The sequence below is a fragment of the Salmo salar genome, chromosome 18 (genome assembly GCF_965601325.2).
Source record: "Salmo salar chromosome 18, fSalSal1, whole genome shotgun sequence".
NCBI lineage: Eukaryota > Metazoa > Chordata > Actinopteri > Salmoniformes > Salmonidae > Salmo > Salmo salar.
The window spans coordinates 6,575,201-6,592,533 of NC_138308.1; the positions used below are offsets into that span (position 1 = coordinate 6,575,201).

At 45.7% G+C, this 17,333-nt stretch overlaps 1 protein-coding gene across 2 annotated transcripts in view; it reads left to right on the forward strand.

Annotated features, from left to right (window-relative positions):
- Nucleotides 1-17,333, forward strand: part of LOC106576855 (peroxisome proliferator-activated receptor gamma coactivator-related protein 1) — a 52,121-nt gene that overhangs the window by 23,194 nt on the left and 11,594 nt on the right. For both annotated transcript variants that reach the window (XM_014154333.3, XM_082964689.1), the window contains exons 5-10: nucleotides 219-2,436; nucleotides 2,553-2,606; nucleotides 11,871-11,931; nucleotides 12,239-12,306; nucleotides 13,732-14,446; nucleotides 14,777-14,968. In XM_014154333.3, coding sequence (XP_014009808.3) covers nucleotides 219-2,436; nucleotides 2,553-2,606; nucleotides 11,871-11,931; nucleotides 12,239-12,306; nucleotides 13,732-14,446; nucleotides 14,777-14,968 — 3,308 coding nt within the window. The remainder of the gene's footprint in view (nucleotides 1-218; nucleotides 2,437-2,552; nucleotides 2,607-11,870; nucleotides 11,932-12,238; nucleotides 12,307-13,731; nucleotides 14,447-14,776; nucleotides 14,969-17,333) is intronic.

Genomic DNA, 17,333 nt, shown 5'->3' on the forward strand with positions numbered 1-17,333 from the left:
TATCACTGTAGCGTTTGCTCCATTTTCATATTGACATGTACATTAGTCTTCGAAGGAATCATGAGACCTATTGCGGTGAAGTGCAGACGCACCATATAGTCTAGCTGGTGTGAAAGTCTGCATATGTAGGTGGTCCAGATGACATTTTTTAAACCTCCAAGCTGAACAGAGGAAAGCTCCAGACGTTAACCAGAGGTTTCCCCTCTCTCTTTATCCAGAGTCTCCCCAGGACACAGGAGTCTGTCCAGAGGAGTGACGGAGAGGAGGAAGATGACGCAGAGGCTTGTTCTCCCTCCCTGAGCCCAGACAGACAACCCTCGTCCCCAGAGCAAGAGCTCCTGAACTGGGGTGGCCTGTCCCTGCCTCTCCCTCTGGCTCTGGAGCAGCACATGGATGGAGAGAGTATGTCAGTGAGTCTAGGAGAGCTGGTCAGACACATGCACCCCTATTGCATGGCAGTGCGCATGGAGGATGAAGGGGAAGAACTGCTGCTGGCGGAGGAAGGGATACTGCTGGAAGTGGTCGAACAGGGAGAGCATGGCGAGACTATATTTGCCATCCCAGATATGGGCATCCCTTGCTCTCATCTCTCTCTCTCCTTGCCGGGAGTAGGAGACTCATTCAAAGCGGAGCAGAGGGTTCCAGATGAAATTTCTGAGGCGGATATGTTGGAGACACCAGAGTCTGAGTCGGCGAATGACGTCGTAGTTGACAATGACACAGCAGAGGTGGCTGGCCCTTCTGACCCTGCCGCGACACTGAGGGCAAAAGCAAGTGGTGAGAATGTCATCTACAGGAGACCAAAGGAGGAGACTGTGGAAAGATGTCTGTCTCGAAGGAAAAAGAAACGGAAAAACAAAGTGAAGAGTTCACCTGCTGAGGTCACACCTGAACCTGCCCAGGCAGAAGGGAGGGTCCTGAGGAGCGCTTCCAATAGGGGAGCAGCCCAGGAATCCTCACCCCGGAAGCCCATCAAGGAGACGACCAGACCAAATAAAAAGGACAACGAGTCGTTTTCTTCTGCCATATCTATGGCCGCCACCGAAGCCCCAAAACAGAAGACGAGAGCGACACATGCTGCCGAAACACAACACATAGAGCGGCAGAGCCATGTGGAAGTCACAACCCTAACACTATCCACACACCCCAGCGTTAAGGTCGTCCCCGGCTCTAACCATTTGTCAAAGGTCATGGCCTCTGACCTGTTGCCAGTGACTATGACCCCCGAGAAGGTCCCCCAACCAACCACAGGCTGCAAGAAGCCTCAAAGTCCCCTAGCTTCTGCAGCTAACCCAACAGCCCCCCAGACAATGGCAGCCCCCCAGGCAATGACAATCAACCCTGCAGCATCCCAGGCTCTTAACCCAAGTGAACTACCTGTGTCAGTGGCCCCTCAGGCAACAATGCAGTCCAACGGTGCCTCTCTAGCGGCCCCCCAGGTGATCTCCAAGCCCATTAAGGCCTCCCAGGCTATTGAGCCCAAGCCTAAGCCCCTGTCCCTCCAGCAGTACCGGCTGCGGCAGCAGAAGAAACCGGCCCCCTTAGAGAGACCAGAGGACCAGAGCACCAAGTGGCCCAGCCTCCCTGATGCCCCTACAGAGTTGCTCCCCATCCCCTGCCTCCCCATCCCCTCTTCCAGAGACCCTCGTCGCCCCCACCCCTCCCCAGGGAAAACTGAGGTGGAGGTGAAAACAGCCTGGCAGCCCATGGGACCAGGAGCACCTCCTACACCTGAAGCTCTGCTTGTGCCTCCTGCTTACATGCTGGCCTCCAAATCATCTTCCCCAAGCAAGGCTTCTAGTGCAAATGCATCCTCTACCACCCCTCCCCAGCAAGCGGCTGTTCCTACTCCACAGCCAGCTGCTGTTCCTACTCCACAGCCAGCTGAAGCTAGCCAACCCCCCATCTCTGTTGTGCCTGCATCCAGTACTGTGAATGTAGTACCACCCCAGAACCCTTTTGTGAAGCGTAATATACCCCAGGCCCCCCATCCTGCACTCACGAACCCCCTGCTCCAGCTACCCTCTAAGACTGTGGTCCTTATCAAATCTCAGAGCTCCAGTGGAGCCTCATCTAAAACCACTACAGATGCCAACAGGCCCACCCTAATTGATACTGTAGCCCAAAACCCCACCCCCATCGCTGCTGCTCTACTTGAGAAAACGTTAAACAGCACCACCAACGCTGCTTCTGTTTTTGTTCCGAAACCTACCCCTGCGGCTCCTTTGAAGGTGGCTACTACTCTCCAGAAGGGAGTAGTTACTCTGCCCCGACCTAAGATGCCCGAGCTGCCTACAGTCACTCCTGGGTCTACCCCAGCCAAACCCTCCACCACCCAGTCCTCCAAACCTCCAGTGAGGTGTACTACAGCCCAGGAGGCCCCCAAAGCCAAGAGCCCTACTCAGGAGCTGATAGAGGCCTTCACCAGTGAAATTGGTGAGTGGACATACTGGACAAACATTTAAGCAACCAGAGGATCAGTAGTATGTGTTTAGACTTGCCACAGTTTGTGGTTTATTGGTATAGTACTGAGTGGTTCTGTTATCTCACAGGTATTGAAGCTGCTGACCTCACCAGCCTGCTAGAGCAGTTTGAAGAGACGCAAGGTGAGTGATACTGAGTATTGACACTGGCGTTCTCTCTGGCTGTAGTGGATACAATTTTTCAGTCTACATTTCTTTCACATTTCCATGTTTCATTAGTTAATCTATAATGAATTACCCACTGTTTAATGAACAAGGCAGTCTGTTTTCTAACAGTCAGGAATTTTGCTTTAATGGTTGACTGTTACTCGCTGAAAATATAATCCACGTAGCCCTTATCCTCGCATGCTTGTGGCCTAATGGTCTTGGTGTTTGCCAACAACAAGTCAGATGTTAGCTAACAGCTCATTGGGTCCGCTAGTTCAGTAGTAGTAGACTAAATCCGTCACCAGGGTCACTTTCACTGGACTGTAAAAGTGGAGGGATGTGGCGTGTAGGGTTGCAGGGCTATCTCTGGCCCTGTATGGGGTGGGTGGAGGATTTTAGAGTGCCCAAGACTCCTGAGGTTAAGAACGGGCACCTTATGAAGTCAATGGCTGACAAACAGACCTTGCAGATCCATCTGGAATGTGCTCAATGTTGTGTGTTTTTGGTGCAGGTAAGTAGCTTGGCGGAGCAGCATTTTCAATGTTTTGTCTTATCTAGAGGGGCCTTCATAGTGGATTGACAGACTCATTTCTTTGATTAAAATATCCATGTGATGTTACATATTAGGATATACCATGACTTGACTCTTTTTATTAAATAAAAAGACTTTAGAATGTAGTAGCCTATAATGTGCGCCCCAGCCTTCATGCATGTAGCTTGTTTCAAATGAAGTGATCACTACAATGCAAGGTGGAATTGAAATGATGGAATAAAAATGTTGCCAAATAAGGAGTATGCTACAACGAGCAACCAGCAGGTAGGCTTTGACTAATATGAACAGAGTTAAGGAGAAAGCACAGCAAAGTATAGCCTGGCTAGTTTAGCTAGCTAGCTTCTTTAGGTTACGCCGATTTGACACGGTCAAGATGGGCACTGTCAAGTGGGATGATGAATGACATTGTGGCTGCTGCAAGTTAGCCAGTTTAACTAGTCTTTGACGAGCTGGCTTGGCTGCATGTCTATTTCCCTCCTGTCAGCTCCACTCGCACTTCTCACACACCATCCGGCCCTTCCCCCGCAGCAGCAGAGCTGTAGTCTCTCCCTTTGTGCTCAGGTTAAAAACATAAGTAAAAAAAAATATATATTTTTTTTTATATCTTCTGGATATCAATTTCCCCCCCGTTTAAATTTGAGTATTACTTTTCTTTCAAACGCCCATCCCTAGTTCTGAGTTCGTTTGGTTACATGATTTGTGATGTATTCTGCATGTGAATAATGAACATGGTGAGTCATCTAGTTAAGTGCCCACCTCGAGTTAGAAAGCATTGGTATTCAAGTTCAAACATTGAGGTGACAGTTGCGAACATGCGATATGGATGTTTCAGGAGATGGGTTTTCATGTCCTAACCTTTTTTAATGAGCCTTTATTTATTTTCCCCAAGGGGGTAGGGCTAGGCGCTATACCTATTTTACTATAATGGTATTGATGCACTGACGGTTTGGGTTTTACTGTCTTCTATAATGGTATTTCAATATGGTTTGTTAAATGTGATGCCCAACTCCATCGCATATGTCAATTTTTATAGTTTACCGTTTGCTTCCTGCAAGTCGAGTCTCACCCTGTTCTCCTGCATGTCGTAGCCCTGCCCCATCACTCAAGGGGAGCATGTTGCTCGACTACGGATTCACGAGCACTTCACTTGCCATTCAGTCTGCATGGTCAGAAGAAACAAGATGTCAGTGACACCGATGCTGCCTCCAAGTGTTGTATAATTACGCGATTACACTGCAGAAAAAAACAAATGCAACATGTAAAGTGTTGGTTTCATGAACTAAAATAAACCTCCAATTTGTCCATATGCACAAGCTTATTTCTCAAGTTTGGGGACATTTGTTTACATCCCTGTTAGTGAGCTTTTCTCCTTTGCCAAAATAATACATCCATTTGACAGGTGTGGCATATCAAGAAGCTGATTAAACGGCATGATCATGACGCAGGTGCACCTTGTGCTGTGGACAATAAAAGGCCACTAATGTGCACTTGTAACACAATGCCATTGTCTCAAGTTGAGGGAGCGTGCATTTGGCATGCTGACACCCGAGCTGTTGGCAGAGAATGTACTGTTAATTTCTCTTAAGTTGCTCCCAATATCGTTTTAAGGAATTTGTCAGTATGTCCAACTGGCCTCAACCACAAACCATGTGTAACCACGCCAGCCCAGAACCTCCATCTGGCTTTACCTGCGGATGGTCTGAGACCAGCCACTCGGACAGCTGATGAAACTGGGTTTGCCCAAGCGAAGAATTTCTGCACAAACTGAAGCTCCTCTGCATGCTCGTCTTGACAGGCAAATGCTCACCTTCGATTTCCACTGGCACGCTGGAGAAGTGTGCTCTTCACGGAGGAATCTGTTTCAACTGTACTGGGTAGACGTGTGGGCAAGTGGTTTGCTGATGTTAACGATGTGAACAGTGCCCTTTTGTGGAGGTGAGGTTATGGGCAGGCATAAGCTACAGACAACGAACAATTGCATTTTATCGATGGGAATTTGAATACACAGATACTGTGACGCGATCCAGAAGCCCATTGTTGAGCCATTCATCTGCCGCCATCACCTCATGGTTTAGCATGATAATACACGGCCCCCTGTCGCAAGGATTTGTTCATTCCTGGAAGCTGAAAAATGGCCCAGTTCTTCCATGGCAGCGTACTCACCAGGCATGTCCCCATTGAGCATGTTTGGGATGTTCTGGCTCGACGTGTACGGCAGCGTGTTCAAGGTTCCCACCTATATCCAGCAAATTCGCACAGCCGTTGAAGTGGGACAACATTCCACAGGACACAATTAACAGCCTGATCTACTCTGCATAAAGGAGATGTGTCGCACTACATGAGGAAAGTGGTGGTCACACCAGATACTGACTGGTTCTCATTCCACGCTGCTGCCTTTAAGCATCTGTGACCAACAGATGCATATCTGTATTCCCAGTTATGTGAAATCCATAGATTACAGCCTAATGAATTTATTTCAATTGACATATTTCCATATGAACTGACTCTGTAAAATCTTTGAATTGTTTCATATTGCCTTTTTTATTTTTGTTCAATGAGTTTGTGTAGCTCTTAGTCTGCAGAAGGCTTTCTTTTCTTAGCATGTTGTGGCTAAAGTAAATATTGTTAGCCACTAGTTAGAAAAATGTAAGCGTTGCTAGTTAATAGTGTGATTTAAGTGCTGGTGTAGGCCTAGAGCAGCATGATTGTGCAATGGTATCTACTAAATCAGCGGAATAGGCCAAGCATGAATATGTTTAGTTAGAGCTAACTAGCAACATGTAATTTTTTTTTTTAACTAGGCAAGTTGGTTAAGATCTCTTATTTACAATAACTGCCAAACAAAAGGCTTTCTGCGGGATGGGTTGGGATTAAAAATAAAAAAGAATATAGGACAAAACGCACCACCACGAGACAACACTACATAAACCTAAGATGACACAGCATGGTAGCAACACCAGATGACAACATGGTACAAACATTATTGGGCACAAAGGCTAAGAAGGTAGAGACAATACGTCACGCAAAGCATCCGCAACTGTCAGTAGGTAGCTGACAGGTAGCCTACTGGTTAGAGCGTTGGACTAGTAACCGAAAGGTTGCGAGATCAAATCCCCGAGCTGACAAGCAAAAAATGTAAATGAGGGAGAACTGTCCACTTTCAGTGTTTGCAGCTTGTTCCAGTCTCTAGCTGCAGCGAACTGAGAAGAGTGACCCAGGGATGTGTGTGTGCTGTGGGGACCTTTAAACAGAATGTGACTGGCAGAATGGGTGTTGTAGGTGGATGGGGGCTGCAGTAGGTATCTCAGATAGGGGGGAGTGGTGCCTAAGAGGGTTTTATAAATAAGCATCAACCCGTGGGTCTTGCGACGGGAATACGGAGATGACCAGTTTACAGAAGCGTGTAGAGTGCAGTGATGTGTCCTATAAGGAGCATTGGTTGCAAATCTGATGGCCGAATGGTAAAGAACATCTAGCCACTCGAGAGCACCCTTACCTGCCAATCTAAATTGTCTCCTTAATCTAATCTGGTCATCTGAATCAGGGTTGATTTGACAGCTGGGGTGAAAGGAGTGATTACGATAGAGGAAACCAAGTCTAGATTTAACTTTAACCTGCAGCTTTGTGCTGAGAGGACCGTGTACTGTCTTGCCATACTCCCAAGTACTTGTATGAGGTGACTACCTCAAGCTCTGTCCACAGGTGTGAACACTCCCTCCTGAGGGTTTATTCTTACAAAACCACATGAACTTTTGTTTTGGAGGTGTTCAGAACAAGGTTAAGGGCAGAGAAAGCTTGTTGGACACTAAGAAAGCTTTGCGTGTTTAACACAATCCTGGGAGGGGCCAGCTGAGTATAAGACTCTGCGTCTAAATGGATGAGCTTCCTACTGCCTGAGCTATGTTGATGTAAATTGAGAGAGCGTGGGGCCTAGGATCGAGCGTTGGGGGTACTCCCTTGGTGACAGGTAGTGGCTGAGACAGATTTTCTGACTTTATACACTGCACTCTTTTGAGATGGGTAGTTAGCAAACCAGGCCAAAGACCCCTCAGACACAATATTCCTTAGTCGGCCCACAAGAATGGAATGGTCTACCACACGCATTCCCAAACTGGTGTACGTGCAATGCCATCATGGGTCCAGCAAATAAAAATGTGATTCACGTTTAAAAAATATATTTAAAGTTCTTCACATTTTCAAATAGTCAATTTATATTTTCCGTTCCATAAATTTGGGTGTTTTTTTCCCTCTTGCCTGAGTAGCCTCGGTTTAATTTTATTTCTGGCAGTGAAACATCTAGTGTTCAGCGAAATAACAAATACAGGTAGCCTAGTCAAATAATTAACATCCTATCACATTAACCGTTACGCTCTTGCGGGAATTCCACTAACGGTCCATATGTAGCTGCTGCTCATTCTGTTTGCTTAAATTGATAAATGGTTAAAAGTAAGGCCCATAGACATACCAGCAGTACTGCACCTGTCGACGACACAAGTCCTGCTTCCATGAGCACATCCAATGCTAGCGTCAGTAATTCTACATTTGTTAGCCCAGCTAGCAGGGACACTGACTGTTGTGAATCTGATGCAGCCGAAAAGCGACTGTCCCCTTCCCCGGGAAAGCACCGAACAGACGAGGACGTTGGACCATCAGGCGCAAATATGAGAACTGCATTGATTTAGGGGTTCACTTCTATTGAGAGGAGTGCCATTCCTCAGCCAAAGTGTGTTTTGTGCAAAAGTACAACTCGATAACCTTCACTCTTGCGCAGGCCTTTAGGGAAAAAAACATGCCAATTTGGAAAATAAGCCATGGAGTTTTGAGCGAGAATTAAGACTACTTTCGAGTAAGACGTGTATAAAAGCAACACATACCATTTAAGGGGCTAGAAGTGTCTTATATGGTGAGCTACCGAGTGGCTAGGACAGGAAAAGCCCCGTACTATTGTTGACTTAATTTTTCCTCCTGCTGCGGATATGGCTGGGATAATGCTAGGGGAAAGGCCTCCTCAAACAAGTTTCATGATTCATCAGTGACATAGATGTCTTGAAACAATTGCCGCGTCACATACAAGCTAGTGATTTAGATGTGTTAAAGCTGGATGAGTCAACAGGCGTGGCGGGCCTGACACAGGTCCTGGTATATGTCCGTTACATTTATGGGTGGTCAATTAAGAAAGACATCCTTTTCTGGAAACCTGGACAACAGGAGAGGATATTTTTAAAGTACTGGACAGCTTTGTGACATCAACTGGACTTTGGTGGTCAAGATGTGTTGGTATCTGTACTGATGGCACAAAAGCCATGACAGGGAGACATGGTGGAGTGGTAATGTGTGGTCAAGCAGTTGCTCCCGACGCTACTTGGGTACACTGAGAGGCTCTTGCTGCTAAACGAATGCCTGACAGCTTGAAAGACATTTGGACACTACAGTGATAATGGGTAACTTTGTTAAAGCAAGGCCCCTGAACCCGTGTGTATTTTCTGCACTGGGCAGCGACCATGTACCGCTTTTACAACATACTGTACACAAGTGCGCTGGTTATCAAGGGGCAAAATATTGACACGTTTTTTAAATTCAGAGACGAGCTTAGTTTTCTTTACTGACCATAATTTTCATTTGTCTGACCGCTTGCATGATGAGCACGACTGGCCTATCTGGGTGTTTATTTATTATTTTTTTCTTGCCTGAATGATCTGAATCTAGGATTGCAGGGACTCCAACTATATTCGATGTGCGGCACAAAATTGAGGCTATGATTAAGAAGTTGGAGCTCTTCTGTCTGCATTAACAAGGACAACACACGGGTCTTCCCTGTGGCTCAGTTGGTAGAGCATGGTGTTTGCAACGCCAGCATGGTGTGTGCAAAGCCAGGGTTGTGGGTTCGATTCCCACGGGGGGGCCAGTACAAAAAATAAATACATTTTTTAAATGTATGCATTCACTACTGTAAGTCGCTCTGGATAAGTGTCTGCTAAATTACCAAAATGTAAAAAAAATTAAAGTATGTATATGTATTTTCATCCTTGTATTTAAAAAAAAAAAAAATGCAAATTAACTCGCGCTTACGGACAATGTGAAATGTGATTATAGCGAAACACCTGAGTGAGTTGGGTGCGCAATTACGCAGGTACTTTCCCGAAACGGATAACACAACTGGATTCGTTATCCCTTTCATGGCCTGCCTCTAGTCCACTTACCGATATCTGAACAAGAGAGCCCCATCGAAATTGCAACAAGTGGTTCTGTGAAAATGTTGAATTTAGTCAGACGCCACTGCCTGATTTCTTGATAGGGCTGCGCTCAGAGAACCCTGCCTTGGCAAATTGCGCAGTTAAGACGCTGATACCCTTTGCAACCACATGCCTATGTGAATGGATTCTCAGCCCTCGCTAGCATAAACTAAATACATGCACAGACTGGAAACTGATTTAAGACACTCCAATACAACCAACACTGCAGAGTTATGTCCATCCTTTTCAAGCACACCCTTCTCATTAACCTGTGGGGAGTTATTCACAATTTCCGACGAACAAATAAGGTTTTATATGTAAGATGGTTAAATAAAGAGCAAAATGATTGATTATTATTTTTGTGCCCTGGTCCTATAAGAGCTGTCACAACCTGGCTCATGGGAAAACTCACTCATTCTTATGTTTAATAAATGCATATTATGTGTGTCAGGCTTACAATGATGGCAAAAAAACATTTGTGCTGACCATGGTGCTAGAGGGGTATGCAGCTGGAGGTTGAATTTAAAGGTGTATGGGCCTATAAAAGGGTCTAAACAATCTGAGCCAGATGTTTCTTTTGGAGTCAAGTTTCAGGAGCTCCTTTAGCACCTTGGAGTCTCCCTGCAGGCAGTCAATCTGTAAAACAGTGATCATTAAGGTCATTACAGAAAACACCAGACTGATACCTATCAGGATTATTTGAGGATAACATCAAGGAGAGTAGCCTTTTCTGGCTGTTGGGAGTCATACCATGTGCGATTGGGTAATCAGAGATTTACGGGGACCCATTGCTTTAGGACTTGGTCAGGTGGTTTAAGCATGTCCCAGTTTAGGTCACCTAGCAGGACAAATTCATAGCTAGTGTAAGGGGCCAGGAGAGCTTTGGGCAGGTAGGGTATAGGCCGGTGCTGATGGAGGACAATAGCACCCACCAATAGTCAACAAAGAGCCATTTGAAAGTTTACTGCTTAAACCCAGCAAATCAGACGGTGAACAGATTGGCAGGTGGAATCCAAGCACCAGTGCATCATGCAACGGGACTAGGTGTCACACCCACTTGGGAGAGGCTTTTATTTCTGGAAGCAGATTTCTTGAACAGCAGGAGGGGGCTTCAAAGACCCCTGTCCCTTGTTGAAGTTGTATCTGATCTGTCCTAGCAAGTTTGGCTGCCTTAACTCAGCATTCGGTCCCTATAAAGTAAAATATATCATTGTAATGTATTAATTTTATTTTTTACATTTTCTTTCTTGGATTTCAAAATAGCATTAGACAACACTACTCACTCAGTTCCAGGTTGGATGGTGTCCTCATGTCTTTGCTGTTCGTTTGCTAGAGCACCCTCCGTATATCTTTGGAAAAAGGAAACCTTGGTAGCAGTAATCTCTCCTGTGTGTATGTATATATGTGTCATAGTCCCCTGTTAAACACTGACCAACACTTTGCTTCCTACCCTGGCACAATTCCTCTCTGGCTTATCTGTCAAAGTGCTGCCCATTTTCCAACTGATTTTACATTTCCATGATTTACAACACTTCACCAATAAACTACGTCTAGATTGTTTGCCCATATCTATCATGCAGCCCTATGTGGGACAGTAAGTTATGACAGAAATGTTTATTTTTGGGTGAAGTTAGATTTGTTTTCTACTGTTCAGTGGCAAAAGCCCCATTGAAATAGGGTTGCCACCCTAGGGTCCTGAACTACTGATATTTAGAACTTAAAGAAAGTCCACCCAAACTGTTGCTATGTTTCATTAGTCAATTTTTGCTATTCCCCAAATGTTTTGCATGTCAGCAATCTAGTTTTCAAGATGGCATGTAACTTTAAAGATATAGAAATTTGGCATCTCATGATGCATTTTGCAAGTTACATGGGTGGTGTTTACCTTTTAATTATTCAAAAACCTCTGTCTTACTATGAAAAATATAGTGGGATAGATATGTGTATATATATATATATATATATATATATATATATATATATATATATATATATATATATATATATATATATATATATATATTTATTATTATTATTATTATTTTGGCCATATTGTCCAGCCCTACATGGGGGGGAAATTGGGTTCACATTTGATGCTACTGTGCCTTTAAAATAAGGTGCTGCATAGTCAGGGCGGCTGCTATGCGGTCATGTCCACTGAGCTGGAATTCTGCCCTGTCCGCAGATCCATTTAACTGTGACCACAGCCATTGTCCGGCTGGATGTACAGGCCCCAGTTAGAACAACTGTCCAGATGTGTGTGTGTGTGTGTTGGCACCGCCGCTGACTAGTCCAGGCCTAGCATAATGGCTGAAACATGTAGATCTAGCCCAAAATCAAGATGTTATCAATGAAACGGGTGCCTATGAATGTGTTGGTGAAAGGTGAGCATGCTACTTTACTGACCTCTCCTCCATCCCTTGATTTTACTCATTCCTTCTTTCTTCTCTCCAGCTAAAGAGGAGCAGTATGTTCTGGAGGTCTCTGGTAGAGCAGCAGCTGTAGGAAACTCTAGGTGAGTTACCCTACAGCCCCATGCTGCTCTGGGTGTGTGTGGGTACTTTGTATGTGTTACATTGATCTACTGCACACTGAAGACCTCGATGTCTGACCGCACAATGGGCCAAGAGATCCACCATTTAGTTAGTTTTTGGATAAAATAATTTGAACCATTTCCCCCCCCCCCCTTTTTTTTTCTTCAGCAATGCCAAATTGTTTTGTCCTTGTCGGTGTGGCTTCTGGACTTAGCCTTGGGCTCATCTTAGAAGTGTACCTGTTCAATGATGCAGTGTTGAAGGTGTGTTTGTTTGTTTCTATTGTAGTGTGGAGCAGCCATGTGACAGGACAGTTGTGGAGAGAGTCAGCGCACATGACCTGGCAAGCACTGCAGGTAAGAACTACTGTACTAATCACCCGGTCAGCTGCTAATGGTAACTGTACACTGCTAATCATAAACCAATCACCCAGTTGCCATGGTCATAAGCCCTGTCTATTTCTAAAATGTAACTTTTCAAAATCTGATTTAAACCTAACCACACTGCTAACTTTATGACTAACCTTAAATTGTGACCAAAGCCTTTTTGTATTTTTTCCCCCCCCATATAGACAATTTTGACTTTGTGGCTATGAAATCTAGTGGAATCCCAATCACCCAGTACAATGCTAATCACACACCAATCAGTCTGTACACTAATGCTAATTGTACATTGCTAATGCTAGTCATACACCAATATGGTCATGCATGGCTCAGTTGGTAGAGCATGATTTATGCAACGCCAAGTGTATTAATCACACTGTACACTGCTAATGCTAATCGTACACCGATCAGCCGGGGCCTGGTTTCCCAAAATATCTTAAGGCTAAGTTCATCATTCGAACCTTCATAGGAACTTAGTTTTGCAAACTTTTGGGAGGTTTAACTATTAGGAAAGTTGCATTTGAAAAGTTACTATTTACCGACTGCTTTCGACCACTCGTAAAACAGCTAAGTGCGTAGTTAGGTGTATCTTGTTTTTCTTCCCCCTACCGTGTCACTTCATGCACAAATCTCTGCTAAACATAGAATCAAGATTATCTGTCTGAGTGCCGATAACTACGAAGTTGATATTTGTAGCCATAGGCGATATCTCTAGGAGCTGATCCGTCATTAGTATGGTTGGGTTAATTCTTATATTATGGTAAGATTAGAATGGATAAAGGTGATCAGAGAGCAGCGCTGCCTTTCGATCCTATCGGTATCGATGCATGCTCCAACGACCCACTTGACTAACTTTATTTTTCCATGGTGTTGGGAAATGCATGCTACATCTTTGGCCGTTGTAGGAACTATGCATCGTTAAAACACTCGTAAGCCTAAGTTCCATTGCTAAGGGAAAACGGGGCCCTGTACGCTACTAATGCTAATCATATGCCATTCAGCCTGTACGCTGCTAATGCTAATAATAAAAACATGTTTTTTTCTCACAATGGATAGGTGCAATGAAATGTTTAACAGCGTCAGTCGTAGTATGGTGCAAATTGGGTTTAAGTGCCCTGCTCTGGTCTTCGAACCAGCGACCTTTAGTTGTAGGTCGAACACTAACTGCTAGTCTACCTGCCGCCCTATACACTGCGAACGTACTAAAAACATGGCAGAGGTTTACACCCTAAAGATAAATTGCTGTCACTCATGGAGTAATTGAACACCTGCCTGTATCTCCTGGTAAAATGCTTGACATCCATTCTTGTGGTCTAAAATCTACCTTTAAATGACAACCAAAGGCATTCTGCTTCAGATTTAACAGTAGTGGACTATTCTGTCCCCATCTCCTTCTAGGTCTGACCCCTCCAGCTACTCCTCCTCACCAGATGTGGAAGCCTTTGGCCCCCGTGGCACTCCTTGGGAAGAGCCGAGCGGCTGAGATCCCCAAACCATCGCCCTCCAAGGCCATCCAGATCAACGCGCGGCCCCTGCCCTCCAACAAGCTCCGAAGCAAGCCTCCCACCCCCTCTATAACTCCCACCCCCAACACAGTGGCTCTCACCCTGGCTTTCTCCGACCACGACTACTGCCTCCCTCAGAAGGAGCCTGTGGCTATTGCTGAAGAGCCAGGCAAGCGCTGGAATGTCAAACAGCAAGCAGCCATCACCATCAGGACCATCGAACCGCTTGGCAGCACCACTAACAGGGCACCCCAGAGGATCCCTGTCCCCTCCCTCCAGACCCTGATCCCTGCCCTGGGTACGAAGACCCAGCAGGCTCCCCTGCCCTTGGATGTAAGGACTGATAGGACTAGCTCTGTGCTGGGGACCCCTGAAGCTTCTCCCACCAGGCAGGAGCAACAGGTTGGTCCCCTGGAGAGGAGTCCCAAGAAAGGGAGATCCTACCGGGGCCACAACATTACCTGCTCCCCCAGCCCCAGGGAACGAAAGGGAGGACGCGAGAGGAAAAGGAGAATCCACCATTCCTCCAGCCCTTGTTCTACTGACTCGGAGTCTGACTTTCACTCCTCCTCTTCTCAGTCTAGATCTTGCTCTCCACCCAGGAAGAGGTGAGATGCTCATCCCTTCTTTGTTTCTGTCTTAAAATCTATTTGTCCCCTCACTGGGCAAGGCAGTGTCCTCTAATGGCACTGAGTCTTAAATCTGACGGGATGAGAATGTCCATATTCATCTCTAGTCAGTGAGGGGGAAAATGGCTGGTTCATGCTATGGGCACAAATGCCAGTTTTGAACAGACTTAGTATGAGTTCTCAATCTGTCCCCCATCTGCTACCAATGTAGCACTCAAAAAGGTGATGTCATTGGTTTACATGTGACTAATGGCAATATCTAGTCCATCCTAATCTGACATCACTGACATATTCCCCCCTCTCCTCCAGGTACAGGCCTCGTCACTCTAAGAGCAGCTCGAGTTCCTCGTCTTGCTCCTCTCGTTCCTCCTCATCTTCCGTGTCCCGCTCTCCTCCCAGGCGGCGGTATTCCTACTCCTCTTCCCGATCTGGATCCTGGAGTAGGTCCCGTTCCCGCTCTCCCCACAGACGGGCATGGCGCAGAGGCAGTAGTCCACACAGGTAATTAAAGCACTTTCCTTGTAAACAGCCATGGGGTAAAAAAACCTATGGAAATGAACCGCATGCAGTCTGTGTACATTGCCTTCAGAAATGTTTCACCTCTTGACTTTTTCCACATTTTGTTGCTACAGCCTGAATTTAAGATGTCACTGGCCTACACACAATACCCCATGTCAGAATTTTGTTTAGAGAAATGATTTAATAATAATAATAATAAAGCATAAATGTCTTGATTATTCAACTCCGTTATGGCAAGAGTAAATATTTGCTTTCACGTAAGTTGCATGGACTAATTCTGTTTTAATATAATTTAAGAATGAATTGCTGTTCTTGGCTGTTGACTGCTGGCCTGCAGTTGCTCTGTCTGATACACCTGATTGGTTTGTTTTTCAAAGCTTTGCAACAGTGATGTGCTCTTAGTGGCAGTGCACGGTGATGTCAGTGCAGAATTTCGCCACACTCCTCCCCCATGAAAAAAGTGTTTCTACAGAGGATGCAGGCTTTGTCAGGTTCATGTTGCTGCTACACAAAACCAGGGAAGTCCTCTGTCATCCAAGAAGAGTTCCTGTGGGTGTTGCTTTTTCTTGCGATCCAGCTCTTCTGCCGAAGGGGAGCAGGGCTTTAGGTCAACAACATGCACCGTCTTGACATCTAACAAACATACCAAGTAGTTAACCGGCCCCAATTGCTGCACCACACTGTATGGACCTTTCCATTGCTATGCTAGCTTGGCAGTGAACTGCTTGGATGCCTTTGACGGATGAGAACGGACTTTGAAACGAGACTGGGGTGGGAAACCAGTCTCGTGTAAGTTTGTCATAGTTTCTGAGCTGTTTGGCTTTGATTCTGCTGGCCTCCACTCTGGCTAGCAAGGTGTGGTGTTGTACTGCATCAAATGCTGGTCAGTCAGGTGAAATGTTGGGACTTTGCAAGACTGATTTCAGTGCAAAGCAAAACTCAGGAAGATGCTGATCCCACCTTGTGTGCTGTTCCTCCACAAATGAAGCAATCATCCCCTTCAGGGTGCTGTTTACCCTTTCGTCAGGTTTGTCTGAGGATGGTGGTCAGCTTGGCAGCTACACCGCAGTAGGTACTGAGCTCTTTGTAGATTCCTGAGATTAACTCCGGACCTCGGTCAGATTTTGGTCTGGAATCCTGACTCTGGTAAAGACCTCCCTTCATAGAATTGGAGCAATGGCGGATGCAGTGGCTTTGTGGGGGGGGGGGGAAATGACTCCACACAGTGTGTAGATGTCCACTACCACCAATAAACATTCATTCTGGGTCACCTGGCTGGGAGGAAAAGGTCCCATAAGGTCAATTCCCAGCATTTCATTTGGATGGTTCACGTCAGTCTGCTGCCAGAAATGCAAAACTGCAGACTTCACACTGCTGTACAAACTTCTTGGTATCAACCCACATGCCTGGCCAATAAGCGGCCTCCTGTTATTTTTGGTAGGGCTTAAACACCAAGATGGCTACTCATGGGGGTTTGCATGATAAGCTTGGATATCTGGTCAGTCAATGTAGAGGGGATGACTACACGCTAATGGGTGCTGTGTTTCCTCTCCTCTTGGAGGTTTTCAGCATAATTCAGGATAAAGTATTGAACTTCTCATTGAAGCGAGACAGTCTTCGTGGTACAGACTCTTGTGGATCGCCATGATGGCGGTATCATTCTGCTGTGCTCTCCACACACATCATCCATAGGGAAGAATCATCCAGACACTTGGTGGAATTTCACTCCCTTAACCTCATACATCTAGATGTTCCGCTAGCGGAACGCCTCACCAATATCCAATGGTAGAGCATGGCGCGAATTACAAATACCTCAAATCCAAAAACTTCAATTTTTCAAACATATGACTATTTTACACCATTTTAAGGTGGTTGAGTGCTTCGGCTGCCTTTGAAAAGTCAGTCACAAATGCGTGGTGCCATACCCAGGAAGCGATGAAAATCCTTGAGGGATCTGTGAATTGGGAACTCCTGCACTGCTGCAACTTTGGCTGGATCTACATGGATACCCTCAGCATTAATTACATGACCAAGGAACTTGAATTCTGGAAAGCAGAAATAACACTAGTCTGTCAAAGACAGACTGTGTCTTGCAGATGGTCAGTGACAGGAGTAGATTATGATTCCATCTTGATACACAAGACTTTCCTCTCAGATCACCCAGGGCGGTCTCCATCAGCCTTTGGAAGGTTGCTGGAGCGTTCTTCAAACCAAAAGGCACGACTTTGAAGGAGAGGTGACAAAGGCAGTCTTGTCCTGTCTGGCGGGATCCATTGCCAACTGCCAATATCCGCTGTTCAGATCCAGGTTATTGAAGATGGATGCTCCTGCCAGAGATTCCAGTATA